Source organism: Nicotiana tomentosiformis, chromosome 9, assembly GCF_000390325.3.
Source record: "Nicotiana tomentosiformis chromosome 9, ASM39032v3, whole genome shotgun sequence".
Taxonomy (NCBI): Eukaryota; Viridiplantae; Streptophyta; class Magnoliopsida; order Solanales; family Solanaceae; genus Nicotiana; species Nicotiana tomentosiformis.
In genome coordinates, this window is record NC_090820.1 from 76,388,396 (window position 1) to 76,404,617 (window position 16,222).

At 40.1% G+C, this 16,222-nt stretch overlaps 1 protein-coding gene across 1 annotated transcript; it reads left to right on the forward strand.

Annotated features, from left to right (window-relative positions):
* Positions 1-2,414: 2,414 nt before the first annotated feature.
* LOC138899025 (uncharacterized) lies at positions 2,415-15,246 on the forward strand. The gene is made up of 7 exons (XM_070185137.1): positions 2,415-2,793; positions 3,765-3,818; positions 3,912-4,057; positions 4,187-4,334; positions 4,546-4,688; positions 6,081-6,959; positions 15,202-15,246. Exons 1-7 carry the CDS (start codon positions 2,415-2,417, stop codon positions 15,244-15,246), a joined length of 1,794 nt encoding a protein of 597 aa, XP_070041238.1.
* Positions 15,247-16,222: the final 976 nt, after the last annotated feature.

Genomic DNA, 16,222 nt, shown 5'->3' on the forward strand with positions numbered 1-16,222 from the left:
GAATTTGGTAAAATTTGTATGGTTGGACTCGTGGTTGAATGTGCATTCATATTTTGTAATTTTTGTCGGGTTTCGGGTGATGTTTGAATGCAATTTCGGATTTTGTTGAAAATTAGTATTTTCATATGGAATTAATTCCTATAATTTGTACTGACTGAATCAAATTATTTGTGACTAGATTTGAGGCATTTTGAAACCTATTCGTGAGGCAAAGGCATAGAAGAATAAAGAATTAGACGGTTTAAGGTAAGTAACAGTTCTAAATTTGGTAATGTGGGCATGAAACCACGAATTCTGTGATATGTGATTGGTTTTGAGGAGACGCACATGCTAGGTGACGGGCGTGTGGGCGTGCACCGTAGGAATTGTGACTTAATAAATTCCATGGAACTGTGTGGTTGAATAATCTGTTGATATCTGTACATTTTCACTCACTCACAGTTTTACTTGTGACTACACTGAGGTCGTGTACTTGTTGAATTATCTGCTAAATTGTTGTTTTGCACTCAGTCACTGTTTTACTTGCACATTTCATCTCAGTCTCTATTATTCATTATTGATGCATCATATCATTGTTGTTTGGGCTGCTTATCATGATTTCTGAGAGCCCGAGAGACTTGTGAGGTTGATGACAGGGTGAGACCGAGGGCCTGATTGTGAGGATATTTATGGGATCGGGATGCATGCCGCAACATGTTTTACTATTATATTCCATGATTGACTTGTTATAGCGCTTCGGCTTAAGGAGCCCCTCCGGAGTCTATACACACCCTAGTGAGCGTAGTTACCTACTGAGTGTGAGTGCCAAGTACCGAGTGCTGAGTGTTTGAGAGGAATGAGTGACTGTGAGGAAAGAGTGTTTGTGAGGTTGGAGAGAAAGGGAGGACGGAGTGACTGTTGATTTGATAATATGCATTGATTTCATTATTTTTTCACTTCAGCTATCATATATCACTGTTTTGCAAATTTCTGAGAGATATTATTTTCTGTTTCATTTGAACTAGATATGAAATTACTAGTTAGGTCTTAATGTTGAGCTTGAAACCATGCGTACCTTCTTATGTTGGAAATTACTGTAATGGGACTTAGCTATGAAACTCGTCACTATTTTCAGTTCTTTATTTAGTATTGTTACTTGCTGACTTGTTTATACTCATACTACACCTTGTATCTTCTGTGCAGATCCAGGTACTTCCGGACATGGTGGTTGCTAGTTCTAGGAGTTTTATCTGTTGGAGATTATCGAGGTAGCTACTTGACGTCCGCATACCTTGACTCTCTTTCCTTTCAGTTTTTATACTGTTCTATGTTTTAGACAGTGTGTTTAGTAGCCATACTTGGTTATCATTTATATGCTCATGTACTTAATGATACCGGGTTTTGGGAGTGTATTCATATCAGTACGTGTGGGGTTTTCTATTAAATTTAGATATTATATTTTCAAGCTTAAAAGAAATTGTGGTCACCTTGTCTAGTATTAAGATAGGCGCCATCACGACAGGTATGATTTTGGGTCGTTACAAGTTGGTATCAGAGCCTAGGTTACATAGGTTTCACGAGTCATGAGCAGGTTTAGTAGAGTCTTGCGGATCGGTACGGGGACGTCTGTACTTATCTTTGAGAGGCTGTCAAACCCTTAGGAAATTTTACTTTCTATTATTCAATTCTCTCACAGTTGGTGAGGACACATATTACCGGATCGGACGGTCAGCCACCAGTGCCACTAGTTAGGGACGTGAGAGTTTGGGGCCGTGGTGGAGGTTGAGACCGAGGTAGAGGTCAAGGTGTAGCTCGTATAGCAGTTGGAGCAGCACCTATAACACCACCAGTTGCTCTAGCTCAGGAGAAGATTCTAGTTATAGTTGAGCCGACGGGACCAGCTCAGGCACCAACTGTGCCCATTGTGATTCCAGGACTTTAAGAGGCTTTGGCCCAAATATTAACAGTTTGCACTAGCCTTGCTTAGGTGGTTTCGGCTCAGGTCACACCAGCCACTTCTCAGGCTGGGAGAGGTACTCATATCTCTATTGCCTGTACTCTAGAGCAGGTAGTGCAGAGACTTCTAATACTGGGGGCACTACCAGCCCAGCCGGCTGCAGCTGCTCAGGCACCGGTAGTCCTTGTTATGGCTGATGATGAACATAGGAGATTCAGAGGATGCTAAGGGTTTCCTGGATAAGTGCTAGTAGATGCTTCAGACAGTGGGTATTCTGGAGACTAGTAGGGTCTCGTTAACTGTTTTTCAATTTTCTGGGGCTGCCTTCAAATGGTGGGAGGCTTATGAGAGGTCCAGGCCGGTCAGTGTAGCACCACTTACATGGCAGGAGTTCTCCATTCTCTTCTGGGAGAAGTTCGTTCCGTAATATCGTAGAGAGGAGCTGCGCAGACAGTTTGAGAAGTTACATCAGGAGGGCATGTATGTGACACAGAATGAGATGAGGTTTTTTGAGTTGGCATGTCACACCTTTTGGTTGGTTCCCACTGATACGGAGAGGATTAAGAGGTTCATTGATGGCCTCATATATCAGCTACAGTTACTTATGACTCGGGAGAAGGTATCTGGTGCTACTTTTGATGAGTTAGTTGACATTTCTTGGCAGATAAAGATGGTCCGTAGCCAGGAGCGAGGGGAGAGGGAGGCCAAGAGGCCTCGTGGATCAAGTTGTTTCAATGGTGTTCCTTTAGGGGGTCAGTTCTACCATGGCAGGGGTCGTCCTTACAGACACGCTCAGACGGGTCGTCCAATACACCGTGGTGCATCATCTAGCCATGGTTCATACAGTTCTTATCAGGGTCAGTCATCTCTTAGTTCCCTTCTAGCGTAGAGTTCATCCTGTGCTGCTTCAGTTCAGGGTTCATTTGGATCGGGTGCTTCTAGTGGTTATTCTGGTTCTCGGGGCCCGATTCAGTCCCCCACCCCCACCAGTATCGGGGAGTTGCTTTGAGTGCAGGGAGTGTGGGCATATGTGGAGGCAACGACCTCGTCGCGCGGGAAGTCCAGTGTAGCAGAGGAGTTAGACTACAACTTGAGCACCAATTACTTCACCACCCGCCCAGCTAGCTCGGGTCGTCGCAGGAGTTATTTCTATAATGATTCAGATTCGGAGACCGAAGTCATCAGAAATGTCCCGAGAGCGATGCAAAATGAGTTAAGGGATCAAAGCGATGAACGAAGGGAAGGAAAAAAGAAATTTAGGGAGTTTAAGGAATTTAAAATGGGCCCCGATGCTTTCATTCCTGAATATGTACACATTTTCAGTTAAAAAGAGCTGAATTGGCTAATTACATAGAAATTACTGATTGGGAAGCATTAGCTATTTTAGTGAACTCTCTTCGAGAGCCTTGGGGTGAAATTTTAACTGAGATTATCATGATATTTGGCTTAGTGCACCTTTTAGCGTATATTTTCAAGAGTTAGTATTCGATTGGTACATGGATGTCCTAGCAAACATGTAAATTGTTATTATATGTTTTGTTTTAATGAATTTTAAATTATGTTGTTTGTTTCACCAGTTACATATATTATTTATTATTTTATTTTATAATGAATTGAGACTTGAAATAAAGTACACACTAAGAAGTGATTTTAATATTAATTAAAGTATTTAGTAATAGATGATGAATTGAAACGTAGTGACCTTTCGATTCTATACTAAATGTAGAATTAATATTATAATTAATTTACTTGAGTGTGTAAACACATGCATAAATTGATTGTGGTATATATTGATGAGTTTGACTTGTATTATTGTCTCTAATAACAGACATGGTATTGAAAAGTATCATTGCTGACTTGAACAAGGGTGACAAACTGAATGGTGAAAATTACGAATGGAGGGATTTGGAAACTTACAATATTTGAAAAAAGAAAAATTCCACTGCACGTGGAATTTTTGTAAGTTCAGTTGCAGATGATCTCATCCATGAATGTGAGCAATATCCTACTGCTCAAGCCATGTGGGCACATTTAAGAGAGGCATATGGGGGTACAACAGTGACTCGCCTTCAACAACTGACAATCAAGTTTGACACGTACAAAAAACATCATGATCACAGTGTCAAGTGACATCTAAGGGTAATGTCAAATATGATTACTCAACTCAAAAGTGTTGGCCATGTTCTCTCTGATTAGCAGCAGGTGCAAGCAGTAATTTGGTTTCTTCCCAGTAATTGGGAACATCTGAAGGTTAACTTGACCCACAATGATAGCATCAAAATCTTTGCTTATGTTGCCCGTCATGTGGAGCTTGAAGACGAGCGACTTGGTACTACTAAAGTTGTACATAATGCCTTTGTGGCAGAATCAAGTGGTACAAAGAGATCAAGCTTCAAGCGTAAGTAAAACTGGAAAAATGACGGAAAGAGTAAGGAGACCGGAGAAGGATCCTCCAAGAAAAAAAACAAGCTAAATTCCAAGAAAGAAAAACGGTTCTACAAGAAGAAAGACTCAAACAGCTAGGGGTCGCCCAAGAGGGGGAGGCTGATCAGGTGGGGGTCAGGCTCGATTATATGCTTTTCCTGCTAGGCTAGATTTTGTTGCTTCAGATGCAATGATCACAGGTATTGTCTCAGTGTGCCACAGGGAAGCTTCTACATTATTTGCCCATGGTTCCACTTATTCGTATGTATCATCGTACTTTACTCATTATCTGGATATGCCTCGTGAGTCCTTAGTTTCACCTGTTCATGTATATACGCTGGTGGGCGTACTATTATTGTGGATCGTATGTATCTGTCATGTGTGGTAACTACTGAGGGACTGGAGACTAGAGTTGATCTCTTATTGCTTAGTATGGTTGATTTCGATGTAATCTTGGGTATTGACTGGTTGTCTCCATTTCATGCTATTCTGTACTATCACTCAAAAATCGTGACGTTGGCAATGTCGGGGTTGCCGAAGGTCGAATGGGGAGGTTCTCTAGACTATGTTCCCAGCAGGGTAATCTCTTATTTAAAGGCCCAACGAATGGTTGGGAAGGGGTGTTTGTCCTATTTGGCCGTTGTGAGGGACGTTGATATAGACACTCCTACTATTGATTCTGTACCGATAGTGAGAGACTTTCTAGATGTATTTCCTGCAAACCTATCGGGTATACAACCTGATAGGGATATTGATTTTGGTATTGACTTGGGGCCGCGCACTCAGCCCATTTCTATTCCTCTGTATCGTATGGCACCAGCTGAGTTGAAAGAATTGAAAGATCACCTTCAGGAACTCCTTTATAAGGGGTTTATTAGTCCTAGTGTGTCACCTTGGGGTGCACCGATTCTGTTTGTGAAAAAACAGATGGTACTATGCGGATGTGCATCGACTACAGGCAGTTGAACAAAGTTACAATCAAGAATAAGTATCCATTACTGCGTATTGATGATTTATTTGACCAGCTTCAATGAGCGAGGGTATTCTCCAGAATTGATTTGAGATCCGGGTATCACTAGTTGAAAATTCGGGATTCGAATATTCTAAAGACGACATTCAGGACCCGTTATGGTCACTATGAATTTCTCGTGATGTCTTTTGGCCTAACCAATACCCCTATAACATTTATGCACTTGATGAATAGTATATTACAGCCATATCTTGATTGATTTGTCGTAGTATTTATTAATGATATCCTGGTGTACTCGCGTAGCCAGAAGGAGCATGCACATCACGTGGATATTGTATTATAGAGGTTGAGAGAGGAGAGACTGTATGCCAAATAGTGTGAGTTCTGGCTAAGTTCGGTGGCATTCTTGGGACACATAGTGTCCAGTGAAGGAATCAAGATGGATCCGAAGAAGATAGAGGCAGGTCAAAGTTGGCCCAGGCCATCTTCAACTATTGAGATTTAGAGTTTTCTCGGTTTGGCTGGTTACTATCGTCACTTCGTGGAGAGTTTCTCATCTATTACATCGCCTTTGACTAAATTGACCCAGAAAGGTGCTCCATTTAGGTGGTCGAATGAGTGTGAAGAGAGCTTTCAGAAGCTCAACACTGCTTTGACCATAGCTCCAGTTCTAGTTTTCCTTCAGCTTCAGGCTCTTATATAGTGTATTGTGATGCTTCTCGAATTGGTATTGGGTGTGTCTTAATGCAGGAAGGTAGGGTGATTTCTTATTCTCCACGTCAGTTCAAGTCACATGAAAAAAACTACCCTGTTCATGATTTAGAATTGGCATCTATTGTTCATGCACTAAAGATTTGGAAGCACTATCTCTATGGTGTGTCTTGTGAGGTATTTTTAGATCATCGGAATCTTCAACACTTATTCAAAAAGAAGGATATAAATTTGAGGCAGCGGAAGTGGTTGGAGCTGCTAAAGGATTATGATATTACTATTCTGTATCATCCCGGGAAGGCCAATGTGGTGGCCGATGCCCTGAGCAGAAAGGCGATGAGTATGGGTAGCCTTGCATTCATTCCTGTTGGTGAAAGGTCTCTTGTAGTTGATGCTCAGACCTTGACCAACCAGTTCATGAGATTAGATGTTTCGGAGCTCGGTCGGGTTCTAGCTTGTGTGGTTTCTCGGTCTTCCATATATGACTGCATTAGAGAGCGCCTGTATGATGATCCCCATTTGTTTGTCCTAAAGGACAAAGTTCAGCACGGTGATGCAAAAGATGTTACTATTCGAGATGATGGGATGTTGAGGATGCAGGGTCGTATTTGTGTGCCAAATATAGATGGGTTGTGTGAATTGATTCTTGAAGAAGCCCACAGTTCGCAGTATTCCATTCATCCGGGTGCTACTAAGATGTACCTGTACTTGAGGCAACACTTTTGGTGGAGAAGAATGAAGAAAGACATAGTGGAGTTTGTAGCTCGATGGTTAAACTCCCAGCAGGTGAAGTACGAGCATCAGAGACCAGGCGGATTACTTCAGAGACTTGAAATCACGAAGTGGAAGTGGGAGTGTATTACCATGGACTTCGTAGTTGGACTCCCACATACTTTGAGGAAGTTGGATGCTATTTGGGTGATTGTAGATCGGTTGACCAAGTCCGCACATTTTATTCCCATCGGTACTACTTATTCTTTGGAGCGGTTGGGTGAGATTTATATCCGCGCGATCATTCGCCAACACGGTGTGCCAGTTTTGGAGGGTAGTGCAGCGAGGCTTGGGCACGCAAGTTCAGTTGACTACATCATTTCACCCTCAGACAAACGGACAGTCCGAGAGCACTATTCAAATATTGGAAGATATGCTACGCGCTTGTGTTATAGATTTTGGAAGTTTTTGGGATCAGTTTCTGCCAATCGCGTAGTTTGCCTACAACAACTGTTACCAGTCGAGCATTCAGATGGCTCCGCATGAGGCTTTATATGGGAGACGATTGTCACGCCACAAAATCGTGGAGCGCGACCGGCGCTCAACTGAGTAAACCTAGTGGAGCAAGCCTAATTTTCATTAAACTCTTATCATTACTCATGCATGAGTTACCATAACATAATAAAATCTTGACTTTCATATTAAATACACTTGGCTCAATGGCCCATATTATCTTTCTCGTGGTGGTTACACAGCTCTATAAATGCTGTAAATACTGTGAACATAAATACATGACGAAACTCAAATCTTTAATTACATGACCCACAATGTACATAAAGCTTCTATGACAATGGATACCTATATACATAAAACGAACTAGACCCAAACACCCATTAGAACTGTAGTGGGCTCACCATAAGCTGAGTAGTGAAGAAGATCCCTTTCAAAGATCCATATCATCCTGTAGAAGCATACCTGTATCCATTAAAAGATGTAGCACCCCTACCAAAAGGGACGTGAGTACATGTGGAATAGTACTCGTATATAAGGCAGTCAAAACAACATATGAAAATACGGTAACTCAAATAAGAGGCAATTAAAGTAAATCAAGAAACTACGAAACATCGAATAAATCACATTTCAAGTCTTATTATACTTGCATCATTCTAACCTTCTTTTAGGATCAACTGCGCCATATGAACTATACGTGGAATACATAATATAATGTAATTGTAACAACATGTACAAACAATGCCAACGAAAGTGGCACCTTCCTCCCTTAATTTACACATATACATTTCGTAGACCGTCCTTAGTGTTCACATATCATATTATACACCTATTCAAGGGCTTTCAAATACAACATGAATATGATGAATCATGGTAACAATAAATGGGCTTAGATAGCCATTAACATCAAGCAAATTTATTAAGAGCTTCGATTCAAATTTATTTATATTAATTCAGGGATCCTTTATAACCACCCTCACACAAAGCGGCCATGCTGCCTCACCCCAAAATCTGCGGGTGGAGGTGTATCACAATACCATGACCTCTACACATAGCGACCCTGCCACCTCACCCGAATATATGAGGGTTGAGGTGTATCACCATACAACAATTCCAACACAAAGCGGCCCTGCCGCCTCACCCCAATATATGCGGATGGAGGTGTATCACCATACCACAATCCCAACACAAAGTGGTCATACCGCCTCACCCCAATATACACAGGTGGAGGTGTATCACAATACCACAATCCCTACACAAATCGGTCATGTCGTCTCACCCCAATAAATATGGGTGGAGGTGTATTCCACAATGCCACAATCCCAACACAAAGCTGCCCTGCCGCCTTACCCCAATATATACGGATGGAGGTGTATCTCAATACCACAATCTCAACACAAAGCGGTCATACCGCCTCACCCCAATATATGCAGGTGGAGGTGTGTCACAATACCACAATCCCTACACAAAGCGGTCCTACCTTCTCACCCTAATATACGCAAGTGGAGGTGTTTCACAATGCCACATCCCCTACACAAAGAGGTCCTACCGCCTCACCCCAATATATGCAGGTGGAGGTGTATCACAATACCACAATCCCTACACAAAGTGGTCATTCCGCCTCACCCCAATATATGCGGGTGGAGGTGTATTCCACAATACCACAATCCCTACACAAAGCGGTCATGCCGCCTCATCCCAATATATGCGGGTGGAGGTGTATTCCACAATACCACAATCCCTACACAAAGCAGTCATGCCACCTCACCCCAATATATGCGGGTGGAGGTGTATTCCCAATTGTAATACCATATATAAACTAAAAGCAACATAGTTTGTCATTACATTTAACGTCGTAATTGCTCATATCATTGGAATACTTCATGTTCATGCTCATCATGGAGAAATACAACTCATTACATTAGCGCATGTATGGTAAATCAATAAGTCGATTTCAATGGAACATGGGCCCAATGCCTTTTCTTATGATTCATCGCCATTTACCAAAGGACATCTCCCTTCTATCTCATTATCCACTCCCTTTACCTCTTGTGGTCATTATCTAGGTTCATGAATTTTGGGGAATTAAAAATAAAAGTCATTTACATATATTACTTTGAGAGTATACAGTGATAGTTGAAACCATTGGGACATAAAACACTTCGAAATTCTCATTTAGACAACGGTCACATTTCATGTTCATACTATCACTTTCTTGTACTTTCCATGGGTTATCATAGAATATTAAAATCATTTATAACATTTAGAAACATCATAGCCTTTACTCGCAAGAACGTAGGGGCTTATAACACATTGGAAACAAAAGTACAAATACGTACATCTCATAATCTTTCACACCCTATATCATGTATTCCGTACTTTCAACAACTTACAACATTATTATTTCATTGGCTCTCTTGGCCATACATATGATTGTTCTTTCATGGCACAATGGCCATATTTCATATTCCACACTTTCATATCTTTCCTTTCATGTATCATCATCCTAAATATCAACATATACAATATCCCGGAAATCACAACTTTATGTTCATTAGTAATGAAGACTTTAAACACAATGGATTTCTTCTTGAATTACTTTTTCCCAAAAAGGACAATATACAATTTCAACTCACGAATATGTAAGAATACAAAACATATTGAAAATACTCACTAAACATAGCATTAGCTAAAACATCCACATATGGGCATCACTTGAGTTCATAAGCTTTTAGGCAATTCTATTTTCAAAGTTAATTTTTGAATAGTTGAATCAAAGCTCATTTCATGATCTTTCTTACATCATCCCATTTCATGGGCACCATTGACCGCAAGTATAACTTTCACTCTTGGCACGTTGGCCACACTTTATATCCCCAATTCACTTATTTCACTTCCAACCATCTTTATAGGTTATCAACAATAAGACATTTCCAATAAGACTCTTAAGCATATTGCGTTTTCTCACACAATTTGACATCATAACCTTCCTTTAAAACACCACTCAAAGACATAGCATTTTAATACAAATATATTTCTTGAACACATTCCCAAAAGATAACATAATGTGATAGAAACATTTGGAACACGTTTTGAATACATAATTCTCGACACTTTGCTTATTTGGGTCTTTCAAATTTATTGGGTACAACTCGGAACATAGAATAAGGAACTTGAGACATCCATACCTGAAACTTACGGGAAAATCATTGAATTCAATTCTAAGAAGGAAGTTTAGCTAACATACCTCGCTTTGAGCTTTCCTTAAATTACTACAATGTTCCGAAAATTCTAGCAATCCCAATCTATTTTAAGACATAACAAAATTGAACAATTATTAGGAAGATATTCATGATCTCAGCTCATTTGAGCATTTTATCAAACACTAGGTGTGCAGAATTTAACTAGAAGGTTCTTCTACAAGATTTCCTTCATCCCACAACTCAATTTTTACTTATTTAAGCTCAACAATCTCCCCACAAAACTTATTGGTACATATATGTATACATAATACTCTCACACCCAAGAATCATACTTCTCATGACCTACTTTTAATCAAAATCCAGAAATTTAGGGCTAGGGAGTAGAATCTTACCTATTAGATGAAGATCTTGTGAAATCTTCAAGCCTTGAGCAAGAATTGATGAACAAAATAGCTAGGTCTTCTCTTTCTCTCTCTAAGATAGCTCTCTCCTCTCTCTACAAAATCACATTTTACCTTCTAAAATGACCCCCTAAGGCCTTATATCAAAATTGGATCGGATATGAAAATTTCCAAAAATGACCCCCGAAGTCAATTATGTAGTGCAATTGTGCTATAGCATAATCGTTTTGTGGACAACAGAATTGCAGCACAATCATGCGACATCATAATTGCAGGATAATAATTATGCGACAGCATAATTGCAGCATAATAATTATGCTATAGCATAATTGCAGTATAATCAACTATGCGACAACATAATTGCAGCATAATAGTTTCTTCGTCTCTGCTCCACTTTGCGATGCTTATGCGGTCCGCGGAACCGTTTTACGGTTGCGAAATTGATCGCATATCTAGCCTTTGGTAATTTGGTCATAACATCTTGTAGGTGTGTCCAAATGACAAACGGTTTGAAACGGTGGAAACTAGACACATAGAGAGGTATGTTTGTTTGGAGTTAGGTCTTGTGCGAACTCACTTGAAACTTGCCTTAGCCTTGGGGCTCTTCTTAGACCATAAACCATTCTTCATGCACCTCATACATATATTATCATGATAAATAGATATCACATATATTATAGTCCTTGTCTGCACACAAAATAATATAATTAGCGCACATCAGCTTTCTTAATAGCGCTTAAGTAGTTCGTAATTTTTCGGGGTGTCACAACAGTGTCGATCTCCAGTGGTTTGGTTTGAGCGGGGTGATTCTAGGCTATTGGGTATTGATTTGGTTCAGGATACTTCGTAGAAAGTTAAATTGATTCAGGAATGGCTCTACACGACACAGTCTAGACAGAAGAGTTATGCCGACACGAAGGTTCGTGTTGAGGTTCGGGAAGAAGAGAAAGTTGAGTCCTCGGTATATTGGGCCTTTTGAAATACTTTAGAATATTGGAGAGGTGTCTTATGAACTTGCATTGCCGCGTAGTCTATCGTGTGTTCATCTAGTGTTTCATGTATCTATGCTCCGGAAGCATGTCGGGGATCCGTCTCATGCTTTGGATTTCAGCACAATGCAGTTGGATGGTAATTTGACTTATGATGTGGAGCCTGTAGCCATTTTAGACCGGCAGGTCTGAAAGTTGAGATCAAAGAACATAACTTCCGTGAAGTTGTAGTGGAGAGGCCAGAAAGTCAGAGAAGCTACCTAGGAGACTGAGCAGAAGATGCGGAGCAAATATCCACACCTATTTGAGGCTCCAAATATGATTCTAAACTCGTTCGGGGACGAACGTTTGTTTAAGAAGGGGAGAATGTAACGACCCGGCTGGTCGTTTTGAGTATTACATCCATGTTCCCCCATTTACTGCTCAATTTGTCCTTTACATTTGTTATATGACTTTGCGGGGTAATTGGTTCGGGTTTGGTGATGTCTTGGAATGAATTGGAACACTTAGTTTCAAAGTTTAAAATTCAAGTTAAAAAGGTTGGCTGGATGTCGACCTATGTGTAAAAGACCCCAGAATAAAGTTTTGATGATTCCAATAGCTCCCTATGGTGATTTTGGACTTAGGAGTGTGTCCGAAAAATTATTTGGAAGGCCGTAGCTAAATTAGGCTTGAAATGGCAAAAATAGGAAATTTAAGTTGAAAGTTTGACCGGGGAGTGGAATTTTTTATATCGGGGTCGGAATTCGATTCTAGAAATTAGAATAGGTCCGTTACATAGGTGACAAGCTTCCTTCGCCACCAAGCTCTTTCCAAAACATGAGTTACAAGAAGAAAGGAGGACGACAAATCTTACATATGTTGTAAGGATCGCGTTAATGTGTTCGCGTCTTGATTTTGAGTTGCGGATGATGGAATTGATTCAAAACCCAAAGGACGTATTAAGGATGCCTATAGAGATTTTTTACGTCTGATTTTGGTAGATCTTAGCCTTAGATATGAAGGCTACAACTTTATATATCAAGATTATCCTCAACCAACCTCGTGGTACCCAAAGGGAGCTGCTTGCGTAGTCTCGTCAAAATACGAATATCTCTCTACTATGATGTTGTATTGGCCAACCATTTAATGCGTTGGAAACTAGACTTGTATATATTTAATTTAGTTGATATATCACCCCGTCATTCTTAATAAATTGAAATAAAATCTCAGCAATATTAGACCTAAAGTTTAAGTAAAATTATGAATGTAACTTGCGACAACTTTTGTCGATCTTGTTTCCTAACTCGTTTAACTTTAAAACTTAACACACAACTATAATACGACTAAAATACCTCATAATAGCACCTTCATAGAAAAAGTATGAGTTATAACATTCCCAGCTTGCCTTTTCGATGAAACATATTTTCTTCGATTTGTTTTGCTTCTAAACCTTCCAACCCTCTTGGTACTTGCAGTTCATGATCTTAAATATTTGTAACCTATAAATAAACATGATTAACATACTTTATGTACTTTCAAAGGTGATCAAATTTTTGAGCATACATCAACTGACTTACGACATACTTTTATGTACGAAAACATGGGGTGTAACATCATTCCCCCCCCCCCATTACAACATTCATCCTCGAAAATTGATTGATGTTCTATTCCGTCTTATAACCTAAAACTCATATGAATACTTTTATACTGTCCTTTCCATCTAGGAAATTGTTCTGCAAATAAATCCAAATGCTAGGGCATTCCCCCCTTTAGGGCTATTTCTCGTACCACGACATGCGTTAGGAATTCTTCCGATATCATAATTATTGCTACCTTCTATCATGCAACATGTACGACTCTATCCTTGTACGCACACCCATGTGAATCTTGTCACCCTTTTTCCTCTAGATTTTATCCAATCTCAAGCCTCACTTTGTGAATATATACAAAATTGTGATAAGTTGTCCCTCTGGGCATCTATAGGTGTACTGAAGTTCTTTGCTTGGTACTTTTTCGAACTTACGGCTATTACTATATTTTGTTTTATAGCCTCAGTTATCTATCCTTATGGCTTTACTACGTCTTGGAAGGTCATAATATACCATTAAACTTACTCCCGTTTATTATTACTGAGACTTGCTACCCAACCCCAAGTTACTCTCTCCCCACTCATCCTTTATGTATAAATCTAAGTCCTTTAATGCTTCCTCATTCTATTCATCTTAAGAATGACAACCTAATCTCCTCTTATACTGTTGAACTTTTATCCATCTATTGTTGATTTACCTTAATGTTGATCTATAATCTACCACTGATCGCTTGAAACCTCTAACGTACTACATTGTTATTAGGGCTCATATCTTATCGGGGAACATCTAAAGTCATTTGCTGGATCCATCTAAGGATGATATAATACATCAATAATTGTATCCTATAGAATCTCAACATGATTCATCGTATAGGGCGTATTCTAATCACGTGCAATTCATGAAATCCCTTGTCTTTGAATCATTACTCAATCGAAGGCCTAAACGTCATCCTTTAATTATTTATTATAATTACACTCTTATTATACTACTAGGGCAGCATTCCATCTCTTCAAAATACTCCTAGTCTTAAACTCCTCCAAGTTCATTTAGGCGATACGCAGTTTTCTATAACTTACGGAAGCCATCAGCTCTCTTGTTTTGATGGGCTTAATCCCGAGGCCTTACCTATTCTCTTCACCTTCTCACTCGCCTTTTTCTTATCCTTACTCTTATCTACCAAAAACCTTGTCGCTCTACCGTACTTTAGCTTACGACCTACACATATCTATTCATACTACTTCCAACCTTCATTCAATCTTGCTAACACAATAGATTTCCTTATGTTATTCTATAACCTCAAGCGAGACATCACATCACCTCTATCTCTTATTTATTCTCATAACTAGACCTCTCGGTACCTGGAAACTATAGGCTGAAAGATATGCTACTAATAACACCACCATAATTTTTGGATACTGAATCTCGTCGCTTTAAGCCCTCTATCTGAAGTCTAAACTATTCACAACCTTTTGTCCCTCTTACTTGAGCTTCTATCTCTGTCAGCCCTCTACTTTTGTTTCCTTTCCTCAAGTGTTGTGGAGAATGCCTGAATACGTGCAATGTTCACACCGGACTTCATAGATACAGTCATACACTCATTTACTAAGTGAGGACTAAGTCCCACTACATACCTATGTACCATGTCCTCCATGTCTGATAGAATTGCAGGAGCAAACCTTGCCAAAGAATTAAAGCGGATGTTGTCTTCTACAACACTCATACCCCCTATCTCAATGTCAGGAACTGATCCAATTGTGCTCTACGTCTCTTTGTAGGTAAGTAATGGCAGAGGAATGCTTCTAAGAACTCTCGCCATATAGATGGAGCAGTATTTACTCCCCTAGACATCTCCCAAGTGGTATACCAACATGCTGCTAGATCCTGTAATCTATATGGTGCCAATTAAACTGACTCTCTATCTGTGGCATGCATAATTCTGAGGGTTCTGTCTACTCTGTCTAGAAACTCCTGGGGATCTGCTACTGTACTAGCTCCAATGCAAGTTGGAGGCTCTAATTTGAGGAAATAACGAATCATAGCACCCGTATCATCACCCTGAGGACCAGTATGCCACCGTCTGACTTGAGTAGCTGCAATGCTAGACGACAATCTGACGGCCTCCCTGAAGTAGTCATGCTGAGGAGCTAGAGGTGCGGTAGCTAGAGCACCCATAACCTCTCCTTGAACAGACGAAGTCTGTGAAGCCTCAGATGGAACCTCATGTCTAGACTCCTCTTGCTTATCTAACTCAGAGGGTACTCTGCTAGTACCTTGGCCAGCAATGGCTTTGCCCCTCTGGGCAGCTGTGAGTCTCTTTGACGTCATCGCTACACATAAAACATTTTGTTAGAAGGCCGAATTCTTCAAACATAGCTCTATCACACGATCTAGAGAAGAAGTAAGGACAATAATCCTATAATGCCCTGTAGCCTTGTGTTTAAAAGTGTGGCGCGCAACACACCTATAAACATGACTCTACTAGACACGACTTGTAAACACCCTAGGTGTGATAACCCGATAGGTCATTTTGAGTTTTAGCCTTTATTTCTATATTCCGAGGCCTTGATTAGCTCCATTTAGTGATTCTCGATTTGCATGCGCAATACGTGGCTTTTTCCGAAAAAAGTTTTTGTGAAAAATTTAAGGAAATGTGAATTTTAGCCTTAAAATTATTTGAGTTGACTACGATCAACATTTTATGCATACGGACCTAGATCAATATTTTTATAGTCTCGGTGGGTCCGTATCGTGATTTGGGACTTGGGCATATGCCCAAAATCAAATTTAGAAGTCCCT